The sequence below is a fragment of the Notolabrus celidotus genome, chromosome 4 (assembly GCF_009762535.1).
Source record: "Notolabrus celidotus isolate fNotCel1 chromosome 4, fNotCel1.pri, whole genome shotgun sequence".
Taxonomy (NCBI): domain Eukaryota; kingdom Metazoa; phylum Chordata; class Actinopteri; order Labriformes; family Labridae; genus Notolabrus; species Notolabrus celidotus.
In genome coordinates, this window is record NC_048275.1 from 26710413 (window position 1) to 26731773 (window position 21361).

Here is a 21361-nt window from a genome sequence, read left to right on the forward strand (position 1 = left end):
TGTTACACCATGCTGTCAGTGTAACAGGAATAGTGGAGTGAAGTCATAACAGAAGTGTAACTGCATGTGTGAAAAGCCCTGTGTATTCTAAAGATGTCGTTCACACGTCTCTCACAGCATGAAGTTTTCCCTGACTGACAGAGGGGAAGGGGGTCTTATGAGGCATGACCGGCACTAAAAGGAGTCACGGAGAAATTTTTTCAAGTCATACGAGATGGTGGACGAAGAAGAGTTTGAAACTGTGATAACATTTTTTTTTGCTTAATATCAATGCTACGTGTATATGAACAAACTCACAGCATAGTCTTCATTAGGTACATTAAGATCACACTGGTTGAGCACCAGTCGTTTGATGTAAACGCCACTACCCCACCCACTCACTCTCTCATGGTCATTTTCCCTGATTTTTAGCTACATTTTAAAAATGTTTGTTTTCACACATGCTCTAATGCCCTGACATTTTTGGGAATTGCTTCTTAATGCTGTATAAAATTACGCATCATCATATGCATGTAACAGTATTGTGGTTGGTTTGTTGTTCTCAGCCAGTTGCTGTAGTGTACAAGCCGTTTGCAAAATGTGATTCCATAGCGTCTCTCACGACACACATACATAGCAACCGTTAACTCGCTGTTTCTCAGTTAACATAAGACAGCATTCACTAGCAAGGACCACGCCACACGAGCATATAAGTTTGAACATGTCATGATTTATTGTGCGTCGTATAGCCCAGCAGATGGAGACTCAGGATGGGGATTACATCTCAGTGTTATCCTAGCCGGAGCTGATCTTGATCCCAGGCAGTACCTGGAATTAGACAAGGGCACAAAAGAGCGAAGACAAGTTGAGTAGTAAGGGATAAGAAAAAAGCCAACTGAAGCAGAGCAAGGTGAGGGAGGGTGGGTTGAAGAGAAACAGGCGACCGGTTGAGTAGTCTTGCTACGTTTAAGTTAGCTTGTCAGGTGATTGAGGGTGTGGTTAAGGTGTGGACCTGCGAATTTAAGTTAACACCTCAACTTCATTTATAAGCAGGTGCAATAATAGAAAAGAAACAAAGGAAAGGTGGAGCAGAGAAGGAGAGAATTAGAATGAGGAAGGTCCAGACATGATGAAATGCAACAAAGTAAGTGACATGTTCACCATTAAGGGACAGTTTGACAGCCTGTAGGCTACACAGTGAGCATGTCTCTCTGTGGAGGAATTCAATACTAGCAATAATAAGTGCAATAGAGTAAATTTATAACATCGAAGGCAGTGTGATTCAACCATTCAGAAATAGCAAAAGCTAGGGAAAGTGCAAACGTGCAGTAGAACTAGGGACACATTTAGCCTACACAGTAAGTGATTCATGTGGGAAGGGTGGCCTGGGTTGGAGTCAAAGCCCTGGCCTGTATTTGGGAATATATTTGTGGACATAACTGAGAGAATATATTACCCTTAAACCAAACAGCTCCAATCAAAACAAAGTCACTTTCTACCTTTAAGATATAGACCCAGCTGTTGGGTTAACACATACACAAATGACAATGATATTGATGCTAGAGATTATGTTGATGACAATGGCATTGATGATGATGATGATGATGATGATGATGATGATAATGATGATGATGATGATGATAATGATGATGAAGATGATGATGATGATGATGATAAAGATAATGATGATATTAATAAGGATTTCAATGACAATACTGCTGATGTCACTGTTACTGTGGGTGATACTGTTGATTGAAACTAAAATGCCTTGATGCACAGCACCTGTGTGCGACAGTGAAAACAGATGGTGTTAGAAAGAGCTCCACAGTTGCACAGAAACAGCACATTGTTAACTTTAACTTTAACTTTTAAACACAGCAGGTCAGAGATTAGGTCATTAACAGGCCAACAAAATACTAGAGTTGGTCTGTGGTTTTCTTCAGAGCATGTGTTTAATAGTCACACACAGCAGAGTAAATGGGTACGTGATGCAGATGCATACTTACAGGTGTGATAATTGCAGGCTGGATAAAAGAACCATGAATAATAAGATGTTAATTTATTTGAGGTGTTGCTAAGACCTTTACAAGACCGTTTACCTTTGTAAACAAATCCAGTCAGTCTACCCTGAAGTCCCAGGGGATGTCTGTACCAGATTTAAGAATAGTCTCTGTTTACATGTCATATTTGGAGAAGTGTTCAATCAGGAGCACATGATGCCACAGTAAAGTTGACCTTTAACCTTTGGGATACATTTTTGTAGTATCTCAGGAAAAAACCTGAGAGGGTTACCACTTATTGTAAGTGTTGTTAATTTAGGTACTTGGAGGGTGTTTTATGCATTCAGATGTAATTGTTTGTTACTATGGAGTATTTTTGTCAGTTTTGGGGACTGTTGCATTTCATAACCACAGTGTTATTTTACAATTGTGTAGTAGAGGCATTGTCCTACACAGTTCGTGTCACCAACAGGACAGTGTTGTGGAAAGCTATTTCTGTCACAGTACCTCCCCTGTAACATTTGCCTTCAGGTGTATGTTCTTGTCTACTCTCAAAGTTTTTGATTGTAGGGTGCTTGGTGTGGTTTTGTTCTCCTCTCTCCCCTTGTCTTCTGTCATCTTTGCTCTCTGTACACCTGTCCTGATTCTGGTGTGAACACACCTGCCTGCCATCGAGTGATCACCTACTATCATTGTTGCATTTGCAGTTTGTTTGTGTCACAAGTCCAGCTTTGTCTAGCCATTTGGTCATCTTTAGTCCTTACATGATTTTTTGCCTGCCTGCCACTGTGACTCAAATATTTCTTCCTTGTCTTCAGCACCTCCATTTTTATCAACCTCCCTTCCACCTATCTAGCCCACCAGCCAGCCGCTTCCCCATGGACATTTATTGACTATATAGAATGGACGATGTGTTTTCATTTCTGCCCATTTTGAGATTTGAAGCGAACAGACTGCCCCTCTGAGTGCTGACATGTTGCACTGATGCAGCAATGGCATGCGCAGAAGCAACCTGGCTGGTAGAGCCGCTGGACTGATGTTGCGACCTCACCACTAACTAAAACATGCTTTAAACTTACTAATAAAACCTTGAAGATCTCTCAGGTATAGTCCCTAGCTGAACAGATTCTTGGGGTTATTTGAAGCAGACACTTATGTGACTGGAAAGTTGCAAGTGAACACTTGTGGTATCCATTTCAATATACAGTCTATGGGAGCACTCCCTCACTTCCTAGCCTTGGACCTCCACCAGCCACCCCCTTCCCTAATCCCTACAAGCCTTTCTGAATAAAATACTCCATTTTGATGCCTTAACTTATGTCTGAGTCTGCCATTATTTGTGACACCATCTATTATTCTTCATTACACAACATAGTCTCATCAATTCATCCTGGCAGATTATAGTGTCATAGTGAATATATTCATTTCCTTAAATATATTGTTTTTGAGACATCACAGCTATTTTGACCTTTGAACTTTGCTCATAAAATAACATTAGTTAATTCAAGTCCAAAGCGATGTCCATGCTGCATGTAAAATGATTCTCTCCTGAAATTGGACAGACAGACAATCCAAAGACACAACATATGCCAATTTATGAAAAACCATCACACATAGTGGATTCACACTTATAAGTAGGCAGTCTGAAACTAGACTCAGCTGTTACAGTGAAAAGAAGAGCTGATGTGTGAAATGTGTGATGTATCACATCTGCTGCGGGCGACAAGCCACAGAGGTTGATGTAAAGTTCAGATATAATCTTATTTCATCTTCACTACCGACCTCGGCTGAATAAAGTCACAAGTATTGAATGCATGAAAACATTTTAAAAGCCTTCTTATGTGGAAAGCGAGTAGTATGCCACAACATTGAATCAAAGTGAAGGAAGAAATGGAGACAGAAACATCACAGGAGTTCAATGGAAAGCACTCATTATTCACTCACAAGCAGAAAGTTGTCACTCTTTTCTTATTACATTTCAAATGTAGGCTGTGTGAGACGTATGAGCACATGGATCACCGTCATGTTCAAGCAGCCAAGTATTTTGTTGGAAAAGTGTTTAGCTCTGAAAAATATTTTGGGATAATGAAGCTACAAAGATGTTAAGGTCTTGGATCTTTGTATAAAAGAGGAGGTAACCGTTGAATAAAGACCAGTATCTCTTGTCTGTGAACAAAAATTATAAAACAAAGCAAAGGCGAGATCAGTATAAACGGAGTCTCCAAACACAATTTGGATGGGCAGCATAAAGAAATCTGTCTAATGGAAGGAGAGGGCTTTCCTTCAGTACAAAGAGGAGAGACGTTTTCCTAGAAAATGCTACATACAGTATGATTTAGTGTGAGGACCATACCTCTCAATTAGTTATTTGGACAATGCCCAGTTTTTAACACACAATTTTAAGGGACAGGCTCTTTATGTGTTTATGTTCTTTTCAGACTTCACACAGATTATTTTGAAGTTTTAATGAATGTTTTTTGAATGGCTTTAAATGCACGATCTCCTCCCAGCACATCATGGTGATGATAAGTGTCTGAAAGTACCATCAATTTGTCAAACACACAGAATGTGCTTTCAAAATAAAAGTATGAATGGAGTAATATACCTGCATCACCAATATAAAGGTGGATCCAGAGGATGGCCTTGAAACCTAATTGGCTTCCATAGTGCTGCCCCTAATTCCTAAACTCTTGGCTATTAGCGTTGTTAGAGGCGTGGCTTACATTAAAATCAACTATTGAACTGCAGTGCCTCAAGTTCACAGTTTTCTTTGCATTTTAATTTACATTTCCTTTATTAATACACAATAACTGTGAACAAATATGAAAGTAGAAAAAACAATGTTTTGCAGTCTTTAAAGAATCCAGCTCAGGTAAGTTTAAAACCATGCACATGCAGGGAATGTAATATCTTTACAGTATAGCCTACTTTAATGTTAAAAGTTAAAGTATACATGATTCAGGGAGACCAGATAGGAAATATTATATTCATCATGTACGTGCACAAAAAGTATGCCACCCTTCCATAAGTCAGCCCAATTTGAGCAACTTAAGTCAAAAAGTTGGGACCGACTCCTGCTCCTATGAACATATCATTCTGTATTATAAGAGAGGACAATTTAGGAAGACGTTTGAACAATACTTCCTCAATTAATGTTTCTCTTTTCTTTGATATTAGAACAGAGAATCTATTTTGAAAGAAAATACAGTCTGTAAGCCACCAATCACTTGACACAGCAAGAAGCTGAACTACAACAGAGCTAAAAGAGGGAGATCTGTGGCTTAAAAAAATTGGTTTAATCTAATTTGCAACAAATGATGATGTATGTTGTACAAATGATGAAAAAGAATAATCCCAAAAATCTAATGACAGGATAAAAAGACTAGATCAATGACAGTAGAGAAGCATTACAAATGAAAGGGGGAAAAAATATTGTCTGATCCTCACCAAAAATATTTAAAAGTTTTGGTTTCTAAAAACTTGGCAAAAATAAATTATTATATCCCTATGATGTAGTAAGAGTACATCATATTGAAGTTTAAGTAGGCTACAAGTTTAATTTTGTGGTTCTCAGATTTCCATCAATGTAAATCAAGCATGAATAAGGCTGTTTGTAGGTCAGGAACTCCTTTATTTTGAAGGTGGAGTCGGAAATCTAACACGTCTGATTCGTGCGGCTGACGCTGGTTCATTGACCCAGTTTGATCAAACAGCAGTCTCGAGCTGGTTTGAATGAGCGGCGCGGGGAGCGCGTGGAGGGAAGCGTGTGGAGACAGACTCGTGCTCAGGACGCGCGCTCTCACTCCACGCGCAGAACACAATGCTGGAACCCAAGTTTTCACCCGCGCAATGGATCCCGATAACGAGACCAGAGTCGGTAGAAGTGTAGACCTACATCATCCCCTTTTTGCCGCTGGAACCTACAAACTTCTGGCTTTGACCATCGGCACCATCGGAGTTTTTGGCTTCTGTAACAACGTGGTGGTCATCATCCTCTTCTGTAAATTCAAGAGACTCCGCACGCCCACCAATCTGCTGCTGGTCAACATCAGTATCAGTGATTTACTTGTTTCTCTCATCGGGATAAACTTTACCTTTGCTGCTTGCGTCCAAGGCGGCTGGACCTGGAGCCCGACGACATGCGTGTGGGACGGCTTCAGCAACAGCCTGTTCGGTGAGGACCAACAAACTGTATTCATCTGTAAAAAAAAAAAAAAAAAAACCACCATATATCATATATGTGATTTATTCTTGCTTTGTTAACTATAAAAAAACAAATGTGTCACATAATGATAGTATAATTAATTATTATACTTCATTATATAGCCTATTAAAAAGTACAATCATCTTATTTACCCTTGGACATTATACCACAATATTTGACATTGAACAACTGCCATTTTTATCTCACTCTATAATTTTCCATAACTTTGTTTATTAAAGAAGTGAAAAAAAATGTAATAGTTGTATCCTATACATCATACACCATAAATGACAGGCTATTCTTCTGTTGTTGAACACACAAGTGTACGTCATATTCAACATCACTGTCCTTGTTTATCATATTAGATTCCTTTATACTTGTAAAGTACTGTAGCATGTTTACCACATATTTATAGTCATTATATTCTTCCAACAAATGTAACAAATAATGACACTTCAATAATTATTATACTTAATATGTTACGTAATGCGACCCATTTGATTTTAATTATAAAGGCATGTTTGTCATCAGTACTTTCATAAAAGGTTTTTTTTTAATGTATGCAACCGTTTAACCCCCACCTTCATTATTTTCTGATTATGACAGTAACGATGAAACCAGCATGTGACATAACCATGTTCAGAATAACAGCCACCTAATAGTGATGCAAAATGCTCACTGCATGAACAGATGATATATACCACATAGAATAATCCAGGTAACAGCTGAACATCACTTTACCCCCCCTTTCTCTCCTGACAAGCTGCTGTAAAATCCAATGACCTTGAATCCTTTCCAGTCACACTTCATTTTCCTCTCTTTAACTGTGTCTTTTATGCAAAGTGAGTTCATTCTGCAGGTACCCGCTCCATGCAGAGGAGAGCTTTTGTCACATTTCAGTGTAACATAATTGTCCTTTTATTGCTGGTGAACCTGTGTAAAACTGCTGCGATGTGTGAATGAACAGACAGGGTCAGTCTTCAGGTCCCAGCTTGCAGAAATTGTAGCTCAGGAGGACGGGGGCGTGATAATGAGATCATTAGAGTAAAACCCTTTAGGCATTCGCTGCTTTGCCAGGAAACTAAACACATTATTGTCCTGTGATTGTCTTTGCACATTATCTAAAGAACGTGTTTGCCCGTATCACCACGGCCTGCAGCACAGACTTTTGCTGATCTCATTACAAATATGTTACAAATAAAAAGACAACACATTCTGTGGTTTCATTATAATTTGTGTTTCAAAGATATGGGAATGTCTTTTTTCTTCATTGACATTGAGCAGATAGGATGTTGTTTCTTGGCCTTCTCTCTGATGAGCTTGGCAGATGATGGATGATGATTTCAATTACAGAGGCTGCACATCCCGAGGACTCTCCTGACCCTCCCTGATTATTCACAGTGCACTACATGAGCTTAAAAAAGGCTGATTTGTACTGTGTGACATTTTTAACATGTGAAACCCCCAAGGTCACACAGGGAAGGCTGGTACGTTTTGATTAGCATACAGCCATATGATAAAATCATTTCTACACATGGTTGTATACAATTTATGTTTACAATGTAGTTAACAGAGGATGTTAGTTTATATAGTGTTAATGGATTTAACAGTCCATTGCACTGCAGAATTTAATAAGTCAAAGAGGCAGTTTGCACTTTTTATTGCTTGTTGGACATTAAAACAATCACAACCGACTACTTTCGTATAATGAAAGTAACTTTTGAGATCTAAGTTGTTTTGAACTTCACCTTGTCAACGGATGAAGAATTTTAATCACTGGACATATGGAAGTTAAGATAGTATAGACTATGCATATGTTGGCACCATGCAGCCTCTCAAGCCCTGCCAAAGAGCACCAGATAAACATTGATTTGTTTTATGCAGAATGACTTTGTTCAGGGCTAGAGGTAATGTTTTATGTACAGAACCACTTCTTTTTAATAGAGAGCACCTCTGTGATAATTTGGCCTCAAGTAATAACCTTGTGATTAATGAACACTAAAGGAATCCTATAACCAAAAAGTTGCATTTAAATTGTCAGGGGCAGCTCACCTATCAGCCCCTCGGAAGTCTGCAGTAGATCAAGCTGAAACTTCCAGTGTTGAAAAATGAGGCCAGTGCAAAATCCTTGATTGTCCACTTGAGACCCCATTTACACCCGTATGTGGTACAATAAGTAACAATATATTAGGTGTAAATGGCCAATTTCTCTATTCATGCACACTGTACAGAAGTGATTTATTTTTTATAACTGATGTGTTTTGAAGACATCAGGGTATTAGTTCTGCATAACTCAGCATAATTAGGGTTGAGTGGAATGGTTGGCAGGTTCTGGCTGTTTGCCAGCCAGCTGAAGGCCCGCCTCACCTCCAATTCTTTGCCTTTTTCTATGTAGACTAAAAGTTAGGTTAAGTCAGCATTTCCAGTATGGCAACCCCCATCAGTAGGTTTCAAATCTTTTCTTCAGAAACCAATGAGTGACGTCACTGAAACTATGTCCATGTTTTATGTAGTTTTATGTAGAGACCACTTGAAAGATGTCACTTACTTCTCATTTCATGGCTTTGTGTTCCATGTTATTTGCCTAATTAATTTTTTACCCATTGGACATCTTGAAGTCTAATAACCAAAGAAAGAAACATGCTGAATTTCTGTTTTCATCAGCTTGCCTTGGCTCTCAAGAGCAACAAAGAGTTTGCAGAACACAGATGTTTTAATATTAGACTGCTTTATACTGTGCTTTTACCGGTTTTAATTTCGGATAGTGTTTGGTTCAAAAGGGGGAGCTTTGCTGATAATTTGTCTCTCTGTAGAAACCTGCGAATGGTAATGCATAAAGAATTCCATCCCTGTAAATGAGCAGCAGCTCAGCTCCCAGCCTCTCTCGACATCCTGTGTCCTCTTAAGAGCATCATTGAAACACTTGTTTTTAATTTTACACTACTTTATTTAGTGCTTCACCAGTTTGAATCACAAGGTACTTTTACTCAGAAAGGGGTTGACCTGTGAGGACAATCTGGCTCCTAACGGAAACCATGTGACATCAGGTAACTCAGCCAGCAGCCTTTCCTGATAAAAGTTACTTTGTTTTGAAAATGTGTCATAGAGAACTTTTGGTGGGAAACTGTGTTCCAGAGTTTAACTGAAGACAGACTGATCTGCAGGCCTCAGTCATTGTAAGGACACACTTTAAAGTAGCAGCGTTGTTGAATTTCATATCATGATATAAACAGAAATTGACAAAGATGAAAGAACATTTCATGATCTTTTTTAGACACAATTCTCAACCAATGATGAAGCTTTAATCGCATAAGAAAGAGATCCCATAGCTCTATCCATGTCCTTCAGTCTTCTGTGCAGTGAGTTGGTGACATTGTGTTATATGTATTACTAAGAGGAGGTTGGTGTCAGTGTGCCCGACACGCGCTGACCAGAGATACTGTAGCAATAAGCCCTGGCAGCTCTGTCAATGCCTGTCCATCCGCCCTGAAACCCGAGCAGGGCAGCTGAAACGAGTCACTGCACTGTCTGTTCAGGAACACTTGTGTTGCTCCCTCTAATCAAGTGATTAATGAAATGAGGGTATGGAATGATTGTCATTGGATTAATTGACAGTTTATGAGATGAAAAATTGATTTAGATAGTGTACCATGACTCTGGTTTGCAGATGTGCTGGGTGTCTTTTTGAAGCGGATACAAAGTGACGCACACAGAGAGCTTAAAAGCTGCAGAAGTGTTTGAATATAAATTACATACATCATTAGGTCAAACCCATTCCACTTAGCATGCAGAAAACAGGTCTCAGAAGCATGTGTGTGTGTGTGGGTGGGTGTGTGTGTGTGGGGGGGGGGGAGAGGCTCTCTGAGGTTTCAAGGATTCATGACAAAATGCTTAAATGTAATGTTCAGGGTGCATGATGAAACTCGTTGAGTCCAAATAGACGCTGAGTAGCCACTGACCCAGATCCTTTACTGATCGCTCCGTATTACTCATCGTGTCTGTCTGCTCCCCTCCTCCTGCTGCCAGGCATCGTTTCCATCATGACTCTGGCGGCCCTGGCTTATGAGCGCTACATCCGGGTGGTCCATGCACAGGTGGTGGACTTTCCCTGGGCTTGGCGGGCCATCGCCCACATCTGGCTGTACTCTCTGGCTTGGACAGGGGCTCCCCTGCTGGGTTGGAACCGCTACACGCTGGAGATCCACAAGCTGGGGTGTTCACTGGACTGGGCCTCTAAAGACCCAAATGATGCCTCCTTCATCCTCCTCTTCCTCCTAGCTTGTTTCTTTGTGCCTGTGGGCATCATGATCTACTGCTACGGGAATATCCTCTACACTGTGCAAATGGTAAGACATGTTTTTTTTTCCTGTTCTGCATATTTCATAAATTATGAATGAGCTACAGAAATAAACAGAATGAGTTACACATATTTTTGAATGGAGGACTGCTACTGATGCAAATCTGGGGAGTGAACCTTACAGATGACTGTGGAAACCCGCTTCTGGGCTCCCGATACAACTCAAAACAGTCAGCTCTGCCGGAATTTTTTCAACTTATCCGAGAAGCTGATGCTACTATAATTTTATTCTACAAGAAAGCATACACTGCTTTTACACTATGGCTGTATCATTTCAACTGAATGGCACCCCACTGTCACATTGCATCCATAGACTGTATTAAATATGGAGCCTCCTAGCCAACAGCTACAGTCTTACTTATATATCAGTGCAATAAGAAGTAAATGCTATAACAGAGTGATGTTTAAGTTAGATGTACATGACATGTATTTTGATTCTCCAGTTCGACTCGTGTTCCATCTGTAATAATGGAGGAGGCAGGAGCCACAAGGTGGAGCTCTAAAAGTTTTGGCTTTACTTCAGGGAAGCTGTCATGTTGTCCTTGTTTTTATAAAGATATTGTACTCAATGTTAGACTTGAGATGCAAGCTAAACCTAAGCTTAAGATGAGTTTTCATTGGGTTATGTTTGAGCTGTTTTTCTAAACTCTAAGTGAGGCAGCGTGCCATCGTGTGTTTGGGGGTAAAGGTTCTGAAATATGTCTGGTTAGATGTGTTCAAAAAACAGCCTCTGTTTCCGGATTTCTCCAAAGGTCAACAAAACAGCTTTTAGTGCCACTTTACACACACTCAGGTCTCAGGTTTGTTCTCACACTGCCACCATCTCTTAGTTCAAACACTTCCACATCAGTTTGTCACCCACACTGTGACTGACCTTTGAACTGATTTCAGAACTTTTCCAGCACTTTTCCAGCTCTGAGCTCATGTACATTTTTTGCTGAGAATTTCATCAGATGTAAAATAAAGTACTGGAGTGCAGAATATATTTGGAATATTATTACTTGGGGCCAGAGCCTGTGCAGATACAGACCCTGCAGACTCCTGTGGCTTTTTAATTTTAATGAAAAATCCTTGACCCTCTCTGGCCAAGTGCTGCCCTTCACTCTTTTTCATTTCACCTCCACTATCACAAAATACTTCAGTGCCCTCAGGGCTTTATCTGTACAGTTGGAATAATTGGAGCACATTGTTCTGTGTGCCTGCAATGAGCTCCAGAAGTGCAGCCTTTAAACCTATCTGACGTCATCATCTGAAGAAGACAGCCTGGTCATACATGTGACATGAGCAGGCTTGTGTTAATGGTCCATGCAGAAACGCAGCTGAAAGTTTATTTGGAGCCAAAAAACATGCAATCCTAAACAAATGAACCAGATTTATGTCTACATCACAGTTTGGTTTAGCTGCTGTGTTTCCTACATTAAGTAGTCACAATCTTGTAGGAGGTGTTAGCTGTGACTTACTAAGACTCTTCAAAATCACAACACTGTCTGAACACCTGTAAATGATGTCAGTGGTAATGATGTGTTACCACAGCAACAAAAAATGAACTCCTGAGCACCAAAGTATGAGTCTTATTGTATTTTAATTTCTAATGTGGATGCAGTGCTGGTAAAGAAAAACCACTCAACACAAATTAACCTGCGACATGTTATTCATAACGAAAGGCCAAATAAACTCAGATTAAAATGTACTCTCTCAGTCATCACATAGTAGTTTAAGTGTGTGGTGGAGTCTGATTCTGCAGACAATCTGCCCTCTGTCTGCATGATGAATGCACAATTTTCTCATTATGTATCTGTATTTGGGGCATTTTTTTGTTTGCTCAGTCATTGTTCAGATGTATAGAGCTCACAGCCAACAGTCCTCCACCCGGGCTGAAGGAAGGTGAGGACTGTTGGCTTTCACTCTCTGTTTTGCATTCTGTCTGTTTGAAACAGACAGACATCAAATTGTGCATCTTCAGGAGACACCAAAAGAACTTAACAAAATGTCGGTATTTGCAAACCGGTGAATGAGAACAGTTAGCAGTGCTGTGGCTGTAAAGAACAGCTGTAGACGTGACAGAGAGCAGAGCAGACACACACATAGGATGAATCGAGCTGCCATGGAACAGAACACAGCTCCTTACTGCATGTTTCTGCAGATGAGTGGACTTGTTTATCAGCTAATTTGAGTTTAACTGCTGTGAAAAAATCTGAGCATAAATGTTTTTCTCTGTTTGTATTCACTCAAATATGTATACATTAAAAACATACAAATGATCTTCAACAGAAATAATCTCAATGAAAAGAGTCTCAGTTTCATTGATGCTGCTTGCATTAGTGATCTTGAGTGATAACTTTTGTTATAAAAATGTGTGCATTCTGTTTACTTAAAATAAGAACTTCAATTGACTTCACCTTGAAATTACTCTGTGTACAAACTGCAAAATCTGAGGGCTCAGTTCATTGCAAAATCTTTGTTTTTTGCCTTTAAATGCAAATGACTGAAATCAATTTCAAGAATTTTCACAGAAAACGTCAAAATGTGTAAAACTGCTGGCAAAAAACCCTTTACACTTTTCTTGTGAAATATCAGATCACAACAGCAACGTAATACATGACAACTGCATAATTGGACAGCAACCCAAGATTTACTGTCAGCAAAACACAGATGAATGCAGGAGCAACAGTGTGGCAGGCTACAACCTCTAAATAATCCATTGTTGTTTACAAGGTTTTTAAAAAGAGCAGGGTTATTTGGAATGGTCTCCTCTGCAAAAAGAAAAGGACCAAAAAAAGGACCTATTGAAGAAAACACAATGCTCAGTGCTTATTCCCCACAGTCTTTGGGGGCTGCGAACTGAGTTATTATCCACTTAAGTCCCCAAAAACCCTCAGCAGGTTATTAGTAAAGGTACAAACAATGGTGTCCAGGCTATAAGTATTGAGGAAGTCAAGTTAAAAAGTATGGCTATCAAGCTGTCAGCAGGGGTGCCTCCTACAGGTAAAATATTGGACTAATGTTAGCTACTATTGGAGTTTGTTGTTGGTTTAATGACTGTCACTCTTGTTTTAATGGCCAGTGGGTTGGTGGTAAATCTTAACAAACTCTGGCTAGATGGTATATTTCACTAGTATCTGTTCACTTAAAACCTCTGCTTTACCTGTGTCACCAACAAACTGCAGTCTGCATACTACAGTTTACCAAATGAGATCATTTTTAGACCACAGTCTTTTTTTGTTTGCTGCCAACTATCACCATTTCTGAATCTCTGAATTTTTGCAGCTTTGAAAACCTCCAGCTCTCCAAGACAGGTGCCTTGGTTGTGCTGCCAAATTAATTTTATGAAATTAATTTCCAAGCCCTGGGAGGTTGTTGAACAGCAGTTAAGGAAAGAAGATGAAAATATATCTGCTAATTAATTAAATTAATAAAAATGTTTTTTTTCCCTCTAGTATTTTCTTTGTTCTTCTTTAAACGAACAGGCAGGCTGGAGTTTTTAAGCTTTGATTTCCACCTACAAGTATTTTTCTATACCCCTGATTATAGGCAATGTGAGGCAAGGCAAGTTTATTTATAAAGCACCATTCATACAAAGAGCAATTCAAAGTGCTTTATAGAGTTAAAACAAAAACCAGAACAGTAACAATCATCAAAAACACACAGCAAACACTTCAAACATTCAAATTTTATATGCGGCCAGTTATGTTTGATCTACTCTATCTTTACATGCAGCCCTTGGCTACTCTCTCTCTCTCTCTCTCTCTCTCTCTCTCTCTCTCTCTCTCTGTTTACTTATGTAACTCTTAACGTACATAGTAAACAGCGTTGGGTCTTGTTATTTATTTTACTTAGGAGGAATTATTATAAATAATCAGCCCCCCTTCACTGCTCTGAAGTTCGTAACTTACAGGGTCTTACTGTCCCGCCGGACACAGAACTGATCTTGTCTTAACCGAAATTAACCTTCAATCATTCGATTCATCTCAGAACTTCTTCCCAAGGATTAAGATTCACACATTGAGTCTTTTCTGTGTCGAGTCGCAGCCCCAAGCTGGCTCAGACCTCTTGACACCCCCGCAGGGTGCCCGTATGCCCAACATCATCTAATTGTAGATCCAATATCAGGTTAATTCTATAACGCCATACCTGGTCAGAAAAGCAAGAAAAACATAAGCATGAAAACATAGAATTAGAGCGCCTGGTTAAAGGTTGATTGCTTCATATGAACTTTCAGGGATGCAATCTAAGGAATGCATAATATGTCTTATACAACCAAGAGATATCTAGCAAGTTTAACAGCTTCAACAGCTGTAGGGTTGCATGATATAAGGGCATATTACAGTGCAATATATTTTCTTTTAATTTGCAAGGCCAGCCCTGGAACAGTAAGTTTTAGAGACAAAAGCTCTCTGTCCTGAGTTGGCTTTCATTCGCTCAGCATCACAATGTAAGTGCACTATCAGTACAACCACATAAAGTTGACACACCGCAGAACATCAGCCCTGTGAACAGTCTGCAACATTAACCAGAACTTGAGCGAGTTTCTGCGAATAACGGGAATACTCAGCCTTGCATAAGTGTTTGCCTTGATGCACCCAGCCGACAATAACTATGACAGTAGCAGGGATGGAAAGAGTGTCAAATAGAAGTAAAAGTAAAGAGTACTTTATTTAAAATGTACTTTGAATACTGAGGACCCGTGGGTGGGAGTGAGGGGCGGGTGTAAAGTAAGACATGACCACTAAATTATGTTAAAGCATATCATCCTATGCAGATTTTTCAAGTATAACTAAAAGGAGAGCGTTAATGTGTGAAGGGATTTGATGAGGTTAAAGTAATTGAATATTTTTGTTGCGTCTTTTGTAGAAGGTTCCCCTGCATCAAGTCACAGCCAGCTGTGCAAAGAGTTACCAAGAATTGTCTTGTTTGCAGGACAGCTTGTATTGATACAAATCAGGCAATAGCTTACAGCTTACCTCACTATAGCTAGAAGGAGGTCATGGTTTTGTAAAAGCAATGTTTTGCTGATATGTTGTTGACCTTGAAAGGACGAACCTATGGATGTATTTGTTGTTATTTCAGCAAGCATACTCTTTTCCTCTTGTACATTAGTTCACCTGATCACTAGGCTGTAGACAGCAGCATTAAATGAGTAATCACCCTGTCCTTGAAGAGCTTTTTTCCTTTTTCGCTTTTCCCTTTAAAATGTGCTCAAGAACCATACTCCCTACAAAAAATACATAAGACAACTTCTTCTGACTGAAACTTCTTATTAAACAAAAACTCAGTCTTCTTATGCCAAATCCAAAAAAGTCCCAACTAGGCAAGGAAACTTTATTTGTGTGCAGGTAGCGAACCTCCCTCTCATCTCTTCTGACATGATTTTTGCTGAGTAGTAGTCACACACTTCGGTAAAAGCTAGATAGCTTGTTACTGGGTCTTCCTCTTCTGTTGCTTCTTGTTTTTCTCCCTTCCATTTAATGGTAAGTGGTAACCAGCATAAATGACCACTAACACCCACTACCATGAACCAATTAGTTACCTTGTAATACCATTCACTTACTTTTAGCACAATATATTTATATATATATATATATTAGGGGTGCAACAATACGTGTATCTGTATCGAACCGTTCGATACAGTGGTCACGGTTCGGTACGCCCTATGAACCGAACGATACGCAATTTTATATTTATTTTATCAACTTCTGACGAGGCGCTCTGTGCTGAAAGTTCAGCGGATCCGGGCTGCATTGTCGAGCGCAGGTCCACTGAACTATGCGCTCCTCCCACATTCATTCAGTCCAATCTGGTCACGTTTGTTTTAACTGTGCTTCATATGGAAATATATATTCACCCCTAGACGGTCTGCTTGGTTCATATGTTCACGTATGTGTGTGTGAGCGCGCGCCCGCACGAGAGGGAAGCACGAGTGATCCGCTTTGTTTGCAGAGCAGAGTTGTTCCGTGGTCCTGTAGTGATGCTAGACTGGTTGATGTGTTTTTAAAGTGCGTATATGGATTACTTGTGGTCTTATACTGCATGCCGTGTAAGACTTCAGCCTGATACCGGACAGTATTTCCCTGCCATTATATCGGGGGGGCACCCGCTGGGTCCCACCCCCCCCCCCTTGGAAGTCAAAGCAGAAGTGATTTAAGGTTAGCTCTCTCATAGATCAGGTCTATACCTTGTTCTTTTATTTAACAGACTAAATATCCTTATGTTATTTATCTTATTTACATGACGGGATATCATTTCTGTCTCTACATGGTCGCGCGTTCACAATTCTCCTCTGCTTTCTATCGCGCACGGCAGATGTGCACGCAGACAGACAGACACAGAGAGACACACACACACACACACACGCACACACGCAACCCTAATATATATATATATATATATTTTATTTATTTATTTATTTTAAAATGGTAATCATCAATACGGTTATACTGCAACACCCAAACACTCAAACTCCATACTTCCGCTGTCCTCCCCCAGCATTACGTTTTCCCCAATATATGCTGATATGATGAAATCGTAATCATTTCATAAGACCATTCCTTTGCAGTGGGACACCCAGGGTTCGCTCAGTTTTGCTGTATGAGTCTTGCAGCTCTATTTAGTCCAGCTTTTATAATACAGTTTTTCAATAATTATATTAAATACCATTGTCCTGTCACCAAGGAGACAAAACCATGGATGTATGGGCAGAGTAACACCAAGCAGGCTTCCCAATATTTACGAAGCCAGAAATAGAATGGATTCATCATTATGCATCCCCAGATCATGTGTAAATATGTACCTACCAGTGTGTATTTCTTGATCACTGCTCCAGTTCTGTGCAAGTTTGTCAGCCTGTTTTGTAATCATTCCAGCGTCCTGCCCATGCTTTCATGTTTCTCTTGTTTTTTGTAGCTGCGCTCGATCCAAGACCTCCAGACGGTCCAGATCATCAAAATCCTGCGGTACGAGAAGAAGGTGGCTATTATGTTTTTCCTGATGATCTCCTGCTTCTTGGTGTGCTGGACACCATACGCTGTTGTCTCCATGATGGAGGCCTTCGGCAGTAAAAGCATGGTCTCTCCCACTCTGGCCATCATCCCCTCATTCTTTGCCAAGTCCAGCACGGCCTACAACCCACTCATCTACGTGTTCATGAGCAGGAAGGTTTGTATTCCTGTTGCTCTGTTTTAACTTTAAGGTTGAATGAACTTTGGTTAACTTTGAAAGTGTCATCAGTCAAAGCAGTACTGAGCTGAAGCTTTTGCTGTTGTCTAAAATACAATATTTTTCCCTGGGGAGTCTGGATTGGCCTCCTCCTGAGTGTTCAGTCAATTTTTTCCCCCTCCAGTGACCAAGGCTGAACTCCCTATGAACAAATAAGGCAAATCAATAGCTTCTCAATCAGGGGCCATGGTATCATGCTGCTGCAGTTTGAGCAGGAAGAGAGCCTCTGTATTTGACAGAAAGATAGCATTTTATAAGCATTCGGGGGCATCATCACACAGATAGTGGAGAATTTGATTTCCGGCATGAACAATTCTTCAAAAATTCTGGCATGAGATCTGATTTAGCTTGAGAATAAATCTGCATCCTTGTATTTTTTTCATTTTGCATCACCTTAATATGTGCAGTATGCATGTATCATGTGTAGGAGTGAGATTGTCCTTAGTCTCAGTTTGCCGGCACCCTCAGAGGCTGATATCTCTTGAGTGTGAGACAGTAAAATGATTAAAGAAAGGGTGCTATTTCATCTCTTTTGTCTCCTTTCCTTCACAGTTCCGTCGCTGTTTGCTGCAGCTGCTCTGCTCACGACTTTCTTGGCTTCAGCGCAGCCTCAAAGAGCGCCCCCTAGCTCCGGTTGAGCGCCCCATCCGGCCCATTGTGATGTCGAGGCCGTATGGCAACAGGAACAGACCCAAGAAAAGGGTGACCTTCAGCTCCTCCTCCATCGTCTTCATAATCACCAGCAATGACTTTCATCATCTGGATGTGAACTCAAAGGCTGCACAGTCCAGTGAGGTTAATGTCATCCAAGTGAGGCCATTGTGATCCACAAAGACTGGACTTCTCCCTCCAACTCCAACAACCCCCACTCTGTTTGCCTTAGGACCTTACATGCAGTTCAAAGCCAAAATGACCCTCAGTGACCTTCCTGGATATTTCCTCATCCACACTGACTTGTTTAGATGAGTTCAGACGGAGAGCAAAGTCAATTTTTAAGGCAGGAAATTACTAAGTCGGCACAATGATGTGATCTTGCTGATTTACCTGAGCTGTCTTTTTTCCAGCTCTAATTCTGAAAACCTTGGGCTGCTGTGCTGGAAGGGTCTGTCAGCATCAAGAATTGATGATCTAAATAGTCATTTCATTTTTTTTTGGCACTGTCCATCTTGCAGACAGAAGAATCTTTCTTCAATCAATCTGAATTATGATTTTGTTGACTCTGCATCTCTTCAATCTGTTTATAACATTAAAACACAGCAACATCGTTTATTTGGGGTTCATACTGCTGTATGAAGGCAGATTTCAGCAACCATGTGACAAATTGAAACTGCAAAGCAGATAGAAAAGTGTTCTCTAGTCTGGTACCCTGGTATCAATATGAGCTGAGCCTGAGCTAGTTAACTGGTAATTAAACTGAGCTCCGACAGCATCGCTGACTGTACATAAAGATAGATAACAGGTCTCTATCTCCTCTTGTACAAAAGCGAAGCCAAAATACTGACACCTTAAGCTTGTGAATCAAGAGTCTGCACTCGCAGAGCTGTGATATCAATGTCCCACCTCTTCTGCTAACCAGAACACACATGTAACTTAAGGGGAAAAGACCCCCACGTCAATACTTTCTACATAATTACAGAATTGTGGGTGGGTTGGTAGCCGCAGAGAAAGGTCATTGACCTTTGTGTTGGAGTTGATTGCACTTTATTTTGCTGTTCTCCTTCATTAGGCTAATGCAGTGCACACAGCACTTCAGGAGCTGCCAAGCATCATACCTGTCAGAAATATTAATATTGGACATATCAGAATGATCAGAACAAACTATGCTGACCAAAAAAATGTTTGAGAAAAGCTTGTTGTATTTATATTTTGATTTTAATGTCCATCTGTTAACATTGGAGGAGGCAAACTTATGAAGGAGGAGGGCTAGTTAGCAGAGGGAGCTCCAAATATTTTGGCTTCACTTATGGAGATCAGTCATGTCTTCTGTCTTTACATACAGTCCTTGGCTATGATTTTGTTTGGTTATAATGTTATGTTTATAACAGATGCAAATGAAATTATTTGCTTGCTTAATTTGCCCATATTGAATGCAGAATATTCTCTGAATACTTGCTTTATTAGCTTGAATCACTCACTCCATTCATGTGTCAGATGGCATGTATGTGAGTACCCAAAGACACAAAGCAGGTTATGTTAATTGGGGCAGTGCTTACCTGCTCGTACCTCAGGTAGCAGGAATCAGTGACACACAAGGGTTTTCAAACAGGTAAAACTTACCAGGTAATCAAACCTCCTCACTCACTTTCCTCTCCAAGTGAGCTCCTTTTTATTCCTGTTTTGAATAAAAAAAAACCAAAAAAAAAACAGGTGGTGTCATAGAGTTCAGGGTAGCCGCACACAGACACTTTCAATTTCCAGATGATTGAACCTCCATTGGTCCATTCTTCACTTCATACATCACTGGAAGATCTCCATGCTGATTGGACCCCACAGCCCTAATGATTTGCTGAGGACCGGATTTTCAACTCCTTGTGAATAAGCAAATGAACAAATAATTGTATTGAGTCTGATGTGAACACAATATTAAACATTTGAAGAAGTGCAATCATAAGAGGGTAGTGTTAAATCAATGCAAACTATAAATTATACTTTTTAGAAAGCAGAAATTTGCATCACTTTGGTCTGAACACAGCTTTAAAACTAACTGTAAATAATCAACTGTCAGCCCAAGATCTTAACTGAACCTTTTTTCCTGGCAGTGTTTTTTTAAGCAGGTAGTTTGAAAGTGTGACATACTCATCCAACATCAGCTATGGTGATAAAGTACATGATGAAGTAGTAACAGCTAGTCATATGTTTCCTGTAGAAAAAGAATCACACTTATTTGTTGAATATGACAGTACATCTGCAGAGCGGTCTCTAGAAGCCAGCTGTGATACGAATCAATATGTGATAGCAGACGATTTTGGTTGGTACCCAACTGTACAACAAGCCTTAGTTCCTTAGCCACACACCATTATACACAAACTGACTTGGTTGTGTTTGGATTCAATAAAGAGATGCTATTTTGAGGTACTGTCATGTGTATTTATCTCACTTCCATCTTTATGTGCAGTGTGAGGAGCACTCTGTGTGAAATGACATTTGGTGGATTTATATGTATGAGGAGGACTGGTGTAATTAGATAAGAGGAGATGAGACTGGGATCTCAGAATGCTCCGGTGAGACACTCCTCTCATAACCTCCTGGGCTGTCAGCTATGAATAGATTTGATTAATTGATTTACATGCTGATAAAAGCCTCACTCAGTGACGATGTGACCGGGCAGTCCTTGTTTTAATAATGGTTGGTCTAATCATAGTTTGTGGAAATGCAAAGTACCCGTACTTGCTTTCTTTCCAAGACAAACTGCTCCAAATTCTCTCAGCAAAATGGGAAACCATAGCCCAGATATGTTTGCTTAGCATTAACACTGTAAATAACTAGCCTTGCTAGAGACAGGAATCACAGAGCTTCTTCAGGTACAGTCAGAACAAAGACAGGTAGATCACGGTACTCCAGCCTTTTTATCAAATCAGTGTGAATGTGTCTGTTTAGAAAAAGTGGAAA

At 40.1% G+C, this 21361-nt stretch overlaps 1 protein-coding gene across 1 annotated transcript; it reads left to right on the forward strand.

Annotated features, from left to right (window-relative positions):
* Nucleotides 1-5631: 5631 nt before the first annotated feature.
* On the forward strand, nt 5632-20823 carry opn3 (opsin 3). Its single transcript, XM_034681192.1, has 4 exons — nt 5632-6153; nt 10210-10529; nt 17441-17692; nt 18305-20823. Exons 1-4 carry the CDS (start codon nt 5712-5714, stop codon nt 18575-18577), a joined length of 1287 nt encoding a protein of 428 aa, XP_034537083.1. The 5' UTR covers nt 5632-5711; the 3' UTR covers nt 18578-20823.
* Nucleotides 20824-21361: the final 538 nt, after the last annotated feature.

Bases quoted from the DNA above. Each gene is read 5' to 3' on its own strand.
- opn3 (XM_034681192.1), top strand. From the start codon at position 5,712: ATGAGCGGCGCGGGGAGCGCGTGGAGGGAAGCGTGTGGAGACAGACTC. The intron at 6,154-10,209 runs GTGAGGACCAAC...TCCTGCTGCCAG, and splicing joins CTTCAGCAACAGCCTGTTCG to GCATCGTTTCCATCATGACT. The intron at 10,530-17,440 runs GTAAGACATGTT...TGTTTTTTGTAG, and splicing joins TCCTCTACACTGTGCAAATG to CTGCGCTCGATCCAAGACCT.